The sequence below is a fragment of the Gymnoscopelus microlampas genome (assembly GCF_963454915.1).
Source record: "Gymnoscopelus microlampas genome assembly, chromosome: 10".
In the NCBI taxonomy this organism is placed as follows: domain Eukaryota; kingdom Metazoa; phylum Chordata; class Actinopteri; order Myctophiformes; family Myctophidae; genus Gymnoscopelus; species Gymnoscopelus microlampas.
The window spans coordinates 49,902,830-49,911,491 of record NC_139947.1 but is presented as its reverse complement, the minus strand read 5'-3'; the positions used below and the strand labels follow the sequence as shown (position 1 = coordinate 49,911,491).

Below are 8,662 nucleotides of genomic sequence, written 5' to 3'. Positions count from 1 at the left end.
TGATACTTTTACTTACGTAAAAAATGTGAGTACTTTTTCCACCTCTGACTGTCTGTCTGTCTGTCTGTCTGTCTGTCTGTCTGTCCCAGAAGAGTACTAAAGGCATCCATCCATCCCATCGGTCGATCCAGAGAGAGAGAGAGAGAGAGAGAGAGAGAGAGAGAGAGAGAGAGAGAGAGAGAGAGAGAGAGAGAGAGAGACCCTGGCTTTGTGACAGCATCGTGACCAGTGGATGAGCCTCGTCCATGCATGCGTCTCCCTGCGGTGCCACTGTGCCACCACCACCACCACACCACCCACACCACCCACACCACCATGAACTGTGAGCAGGACTATGCGGACGCGGGGGGCCTGGGAGTGACGCTCACGCTACGACTGCTCATGCACGGAAAGGTACGTCTACTGTATACCCAGGCCCTTTACGGAGTACTTTTTCCACCACTGGTTGCTGCCCCCCTTCCTTCTGGTTATGCACTCTCCAACCATTATCAAAAATGCCCCCTCCCTCCCTCCCCTCCCCTTCACTCAAAACCCACCTCTTCAGGATAGCTATTCCCAGGGGCGTCACGGCCATTCACTGTGTGTACGACGCGACACCCTCACTCTCACAGATCCGTGATTTCATACCCCCCACTTTTTGAAAAAAAATATATAAATATTATATAATATTTTTTGATAATAAATCGGTAAAATCAGGCAAAAATAATAATTAAATAACCTAACCCTAACCCTAAAACCGAAATAAAGTAACCAAAACACGAAAAAAACTAACAAAATCCACCATTTTTTTTGAAAATACAGAATTTGTTTACATTTGACAGCTACACATGTTTTTCACGCTTTTTCAAAAATAGCAGATCTACAAGCTCATAGCACTCGGTGCCGCGCTATGAGCTTGTATATCTGCTATTTTTGAATAGCCCAAAGTGTAAAATAAGGGGTATAGTCCACCGAAAGTCCATCCCCCCCACCTTCTGAGAGCCTGTGACGTCCCTGGCTATTCCCAGCTGAGGTCTATAGTTAAGACGTCTGCATGCTTGACCTTTTATCCATTTTAATCTCAGCACTTTCTTTTTATTGTTTTCATTTTTTTTTGTATAAAGTTGGTTCCTTCCTTTTCTTTATGTAACGTCCACTTTGGGTACTTATTTTTAGGTATTACTATTATTATTATTAACCCATTAAGACGGGGAACACATCTGTGTCATTTTACGATTTCTTTGGCTATTCAAAAATGGCAGATCTACAATTCATTTGAAGAAAAAACGTTGACATACGGAGATACAAGGTTTCTGACACACTGCCAACAATACATACAGCGTTTGTTCAGAAATATGCATTAATTGAATGAATAAATAGCTTTTTATTGTACGGCGCTTGTTGATAATTGATGTGCTGAACTGAATACGATTGAAATACATTTCATTTCAGTGTGTTGTGTGTAACTGGGTTTGTTTTTTTCTCTCCTGCCATTTCAGGAGGTTGGCAGCATCATAGGGAAGGTGAGAGTTGCTACTTTATTTATTATTTATGGTATATTTATATATAATAACATGTATTATTCATATTCACGTCAGTGTGCTGTTAGAATAACACTCTTATGACCATTGTTTTCCTACACAAGTGATGCTTTTTGTGTGAATTTATAATAAGCCTTTGTTTGTTTTTACATTTATTACGGTTTATTTTTGTTAAGTTTTGCTCTAGAGATAGTGGGGGCGGGGGGGGGGGGGGTATGCGGTAAAGCATTGGTTCTCAAAGTTGTTCTCAAGGTGGGGTCCAACGTGTCGCGATGCGACGTGTTTTGAGCTTGTAGATCAGCTATTTTCACTAGTTCTCTAACTTTTTTTTAAATATATTTGTGGAAATAATTTGATTTCTTCATTTTATTTATGAAATACTTGTAAAAATGTCGGTATTGTTTTTTAACCCATTAAGACCTGGAACGCATCTATGTCACTTTAGATTTCTTTGGCTATTAAAAAATAGCAGATCTACAAGCTCGAGCTTGTAGATCTGCTATTTTTGAAAAAACGTGAAAAATATTTTTTTATATTTTTTTCCGATTTTTTTTTTAGGATTTAGAATTTAATTTAACTCATCCACTGCCACTGACGTAATAAACGTAATTATTCCCGTTTACCAACCCTGCCACAGACGTAAAAAACGTAATTATTAATTTTTTTTATTTTTTTTTATTTTTTTTACCCAAAGACCAAGGAGATATGATTTTTCGAAGGAAAAGACTCCCATCCACTTCCTTGTTAACTTAAAGCTTAAAAATTCTGTATCTCAGCTCCTGAGTACTTTGTTTTTTCAATGAAAAATCTCTGGCAGTGGGCAAACGCGGCCAGCAATAAGTCTGGCAGTGGATGAGTAGGAAAGAAAAAAAGGGGATATTTACTCGCAACCCATAAAAATGGGTCCCGACTCACTGTTTGGGAAACAAGTGTTTTAGATATATTGTACAGGCCATGTTGTAAACTCCACACCAAACACACAGACAATGTTTTGTCCTACAGTATACGCATCTCCAGCCAGAACATAATTCCTTTAAAGCAGCCCTCTTTAAAGTCGTAATCCATCAGGCCAGGGAACATTAGAGCATGGACTGACTACACAGCCTCCTGTGGAAAGCGGAGCTACGAAGGCGTAATTAATTACCGTTGGCCCCCTGGTGGCCGTTTTTTAGTGTCTGTGTTAAAGGCCAGGCCTTTGATCTGTCTGTGATGACTCGCACAACTCCCATGAAACAGAGAAGCGACCAGGTCTACAACAAAACAACCCCAAAATGTATTTTCTGTTTACTAAAGACCTTGAGAGACGGGGAGACCCCCTGACAAATATACATCAACAATTATTCAACATAATAGTGTAGGAATTGCAAGAATGAACGCATTGCAACTTCTCTCTTTGAGCACGCAGAGCAACGTTTCACACAATGCACTCATCTCATACTTGCAACACACTCACACACACACACCTGTTCCTTATTGTCTCTAATCAAACCCCCACTCTCTTAAAGAGCCCATGGTGAATTATGCCCCAAGACAGTCACTACAATACAGTCACTACTTATTTTAACAAAATAAATATTACTCACAACCCCTGTATCTCGGAGAGTTTACAAACGGAACCAAATACAACCCAAATCCGTTTTTTGGTTTGTTTCGTAGGCTCTCAGAGTTACTGCGTAGGCTGAGCGAGCAGAGAGCTGGACAGCTAGACAGGCAGGCACTTGATCAGCACTACTTAACATTAATAACACAGCACTCAACCCTGCCAGCCCCCTTTTTCCATTTCCTATCTCTGAGGGCTGCGTGGCCTCTTGTCTGTCAGGGCCCTCATCAATGCAACACACACACAGCCCACACCGCAGGCTCAATACAAAGGACCTTCATGGATAATACAACTCCTGTTTGTTCTCACATTACACGCTGCAATATAGCATGAATGACACAGCAGGGCAACAACAAGCTCAATGCAACAAGATGGTGCACATTTTTATAAGTGACACCCGCTATGCGAAAGGGAGGGGGGTCACTCACTACACATGTTGATTTTGACAGCCAATTTTGATTTAGTTTTAGTCTTTTGAAGGCAATTCCATGTAGTTTTAGTCATATTTTAGTCATCTGAAATGTTTTAGTTTTTGTCTAGTTTTAGTCGACTAAATCTACAGTTGATTTAGTCGACTATAATGTATTTTGGCGGTGCCTTGATGACGTCGTAATGGCAGATTTTACACTGCATGCGGAAAATAGCCGATCTACAAGCTCACAACGCGTCGCAGCGCGACGCGTTGTGAGCTTGTAGATCTGCTATTTTCAGAGCGCAACACCCGAGCGCAACCAAACATAAAATGGACTTGTATTTTAGTTGCTTTAGTTTGGATCTCTCCCTCCCTAACATTTTAGTCTAGTTTTTATTTGTTGACGAAATTGACAATATATTTAGTCTTAGTTTTAGTCATCATAGCTTAGATTTTATTTCGTTTTTATTTAGTTTTTGCCAGTGAAAAAAGGTAGTCGACGAACATTTTTTCGTCATGTTTTAGTCGACGAAATCAACACTGAGTCACTAGATGCGTGGGTGTATGAATTGAACTGATTAGAAGGGATTGGAGGTAAGGGGTTAGGGGCAGGCAGGGGTCTTCGATGTTTTTGCTTATAGGCAAAGTGATCCAGTCTCTACTAAAACACTATTACTTCTTGATAGAAAAGGTCTTTTCATGACTAATCTGGTCTGGAAGAGAACAGGCCATCTGATAACATTATGATTTTTATGACTTCTTGGCAACTGGTCATGTTGCGCGCACATTCTGCGTTCAATGTCACGTTGTGTCACACAGAGTATTAAACTGCCTCATATCAGCTTCTAAAATCACCCTATAATTGGAAGCGACATTTGACAATGAATGAATCACTAAAGAGTGATACATCATTTTAAAATGTAAGCTATTGAAGTTAGATATTATACGCAGATCTGCATACATCTGGTGAATTTATGTAACTACTTCATATTGCAAAAAACCTAAACATCGCAACGTAAACAATTAAATGTTCGCCTCCTATATATATATATATATATATATATATATATATATATATATATATATATATATATATATATATATATATATATATATATATATATATATATATGTATCGAAAATAGACGATTCATAGATTTTGATGTTGTATTAATCCATTTTGCTGCGGACCCCCCCGGGAACCCACCTCAAGGACCCCTGGGGATTCCCAGGTCCCCACTTTGAGAACCATTGGCATAGGGGTACACAATGTACCACATCTTACTGAAACCCTTGTTTCATGTGGTTTGAAACACTGACAGATGTACTGTGGTATTTCTCCTGGTGTTTAAAGTTGTCCCTGATCTTTTTGCTTCTAGAAAGGAGAGACGGTGAAGAGAATACGAGAAGAGGTACAGTACATGTTGTGTTTTCATGTTGCATCCATCACAGTGATGTAAAGTAACTACATGTAAGTACATGTACTCAAGTACTGTACTTAAGCACAGTTTTGAGGTATTTTTACTTTACTGATGTGTTTCCAATTTTCAGTACTTTTACTTCTACTCCACTGCATCTCAAATCGCAAATATTGTACTTTTACTCCACTACAATTATTGTGTGTGTGTGTGTGTGCGTGCGTGCGTGCGTGCGTGCGTGCGTGCGTGCGTGTGTTCAGCCACGTTGGGAGTGTGACTCAGACTGACTTCTAGAGCAAACCTCCCCGAGGCCAGAGCCCTGTCTGTCTGTCTGTCTGTCTGTCTGTCTGTCTGTCTGTCTGTCTGTCTGTCTGTCTGTCTGTCTGTCTGTCTGTCTGTCTGTCTGTCTGTCTGTCTGTCTGTCTGTCTGTCTGTCTGTCTGTCTGTCTGTCTGCCTGCCTGCCTGCCTGCCTGCCTGCCTGCCTGCCTGCCTGTGTCTGTCTGTCTGTCTGTCTGTCTGTCCCATCTCCACTCAAATGAATCCGGCTCAGGGGGGATGTGGACAGAGTGGGGGGGGGGGGGGGGGCAGACAGGGGGGATGTGGACAGTGGTACAAGGACAGACGAGACAGAGAGAGAGAGATTTATTACCCAAGGACAATGCCCCCCCCCCCTCTCCTCCTCCCCCAGAAGAGAAATTCTATTAAATGATCAGTGTGCCATATATAGGAGGTGATGTGCTCCATAATGTTCAGCCTGGCCCGTTTCCCCTTTTCATTCAGCTTGTCATCCTATTCTTTTTATACAGGGATATGATGTCACACCCCATCAGTGGTGGAAGAAGTACTCGGATATTTTACTTAAGTAAAAAGGCCAAACAAGTTTTGGCATCAAAATATACTTAAAGTACCTAAAGTAAAAAGTATAAAATGTTTGAAAATAGCCGATCTGCAAGCTCTCAACGCGTCGCGATGCGACGCGTTGTGAGCTTGTAGATCTGCTATTTTCAAATAGCCTAGGTATAAAATAGAGCTGAAGTGTATGCTGTATGTTTTATAATATAATAATTTATATCTGCAAAGTAACTAGTAACTAAAGTTTTCAAATCATTGTAGTGGAGTAAAGGTACAATATTTGCCTCTGAGATGTAGTGGAGTAGAAGTAAAAGTACTGAAAACTGGAAATACTCTAGTAAAGTGAAAAAAATACATCAAAATTGTACTTAAGTACAGTATTTGAGTAAAGGTACTTAGTCACTTTCCACCACTGTAACCCGAGTAACCGCTATTAATCAATCTTAGTCTTTGTGAGTGACCTCCCTCCCTTGACCTTTGACCTCTCCCCACAGAGCAGTGCACGGGTCAACATCTCAGAGGGTTCGTGTCCAGAGAGAATCATCACCATCACCGGCTCCACAGAGAGCGTGTTCAGAGCCTTCACCATGATCACCTACAAACTGGAGGAGGTGAGTCTGAACACATAGACCATACATGGGCAACTGGCTATATTATTGATTTCAGCTGTTACAATTCCAAACATGCAAACATGACCCGCTTTAATTACTTCTATATTAGTAGCTTAATGACTAGTACTAAAATTCTATTGTCTTTTTTATGTAATTTTCAGGATTCCAATTAAAAAATAGCAAAAATTCCAATAACATTTCCAATAAAATTCCAATAAATTCCAATAAAAAAAGTAGCAAAAATAGCAGATCTTCAAGCTCAAAACGCGTCGCACTGCGACGCGTTTTGAGCTTGTAGATCGTCTATTTTTGCTACTTTTGTGTGACATAGAATGGCATTTAAAAAAGTTAAAATACGGAGATTAGAGGTGTCTGCCCGACAGAATATACAATGAGGCCCTCTGGAGTGAGAGTGGAAATAATAGTGGCCCTCTACATCATCAAAGTTGCCCACCCTTGACATAGACAGTCAAAAGAATGGACAGAGTGACGCCATTGGTTTCCAAAGAGCGTAAATGAAGCCTATTTTTTCAGCCATTTCAAATCCGCCATCTTTCTACATCGCGTCATATCGCAGACCGTGTCAGAAATGTTATTATTGTTCCAGTCGTTAGTCGGGACCCTGCGCAACCATCGCGCACACACCCTTTTTTTTAAAACATCCGGGTCCTCGTGGAGCCGTCTACAGCTCTAAACACATCAGCGTAAACCAGAGGTCTTCAACAGGGGGTCCGGGACCCCTAGGGGGTCCTCAGAGTTACTACAGGGGGTCCGCCAAATCTTTGTGTGATTTTTACATTAACCACTTCAACCCCAATCCCTATTCTGAGGAGAACTTTAGCCAAAAATAGCAGATCTACAAGCACACAACGCCTCGCGCTGCGAGGCGTTGTGCGCTTGTAGATCTGCTATTTTCTGCAAAGTGGTTTGGTGTAGGGGGAAAAAAGAGCAGACTAAGTACAGAGTGAAAGGTCAGATTTTCTAAGTATTGTTTAAGTGCATGGTTACATGTCTGGAAATACACATCAACATGAATCCAACATGATACTGCTGTGAAACAAGTCTATGAAGTTGCCGATGAAATCTATGAAAAGAAAAATATTTTATACAATATACAATGGGGGGTCCCTGCTTTATCTCGCTCTCAGCCAAGGGGTCCTTGGGCTGAAAACGTTGAAGACCCCTGGCGTAAACGGTAAGAACGCTGGCATTAGATGTACCCTGTTTTAAAAAAACCTCTGGCACTAAATGTGTTCATAATCATTGTTTTGCTAAATCAAAATGTGTAAAAGAAAAAAATCTACAAAAATAGCCGATCTACAAAAATAGTGACAGATTATTAATTGATTATTTCATAAAAATGATCTATTATCGATATATTTCTTTAATCAATCAGTTTGATTAACTGTTGCTCTCAACACATGGAGCATGACAGACTTTTGAAGCTGGCCTCGGTTGCCTCGGTTTGACCGAAATAGCTGGTAAATGATGGGTAAAAAAGCCATTCCACCTGACATTATTACAACCTCCAATTTCCTGAACTCTACCTCACCATTAGCGCTAATGTGCTTTTATGACTTACACTGGTACTGTACAGTGGAGTGCTCCTGTTAGAAGGGTCCACACACACACACACACACACACACACACACACACACACACACACACAAACACACACGCGCACGTAAGATAATGATCACACTGCAGATGAGAACTGACGCAGTTCCATCGTAGTTAGTAGTTAGTGGCGCAGATTCGCAAAAACACTTCATTATAAACTCTTAAGCCCTTTTATTAATGACACAAATCTCTGTTTGCGATGTGTGAGTGTGTATACATGTGTATCTGTCATTCACGTATTACGAGTATTACGACTGACCGACTGACCAATTGACGTGGAATCGCAGAGGACCCCAGGAAGTGCAGTAATAATACTAATAACTAGACCATACCCGGTGAAGTGCGCAGGCGAAAGTAGTTGCAAACCTGGGTTTATTGCACGTCCTGTCGCGCGTCCCGTCGCGCCGCACGCGAACACACATACGCGGCCGTCGCGCAAACACAAATAATGTACATTTTGACACGTGCCTCCCCAACGTGCATGCGCACGTGCGTGTCCGCGCATACACGGCCGCGGAGGCGAGTGTTCGCTCAACAGTGTAACGCAGTGGGGCTGTAGATGCGAGCATGGCGACATTCTTTGACATAAAAATGCGAATGAACAGCTGAGATTTAGTGATATCGAAAA

At 41.2% G+C, this 8,662-nt stretch overlaps 1 protein-coding gene across 1 annotated transcript in view; it reads left to right on the top strand.

The window, feature by feature from the left end:
- Positions 1-282: 282 nt before the first annotated feature.
- Positions 283-8,662, top strand: part of LOC311053583 (poly(rC)-binding protein 4-like) — a gene marked incomplete at its 3' end in the record, with an annotated part of 51,364 nt that continues 42,984 nt past the window's right edge. Inside the window, exons 1-4 of the mRNA XM_084069191.1 lie at positions 283-393; positions 1,479-1,502; positions 4,912-4,944; positions 6,298-6,414. Coding sequence (XP_083925317.1) covers positions 316-393; positions 1,479-1,502; positions 4,912-4,944; positions 6,298-6,414 — 252 coding nt within the window. The 5' untranslated portion in view covers positions 283-315. The remainder of the gene's footprint in view (positions 394-1,478; positions 1,503-4,911; positions 4,945-6,297; positions 6,415-8,662) is intronic.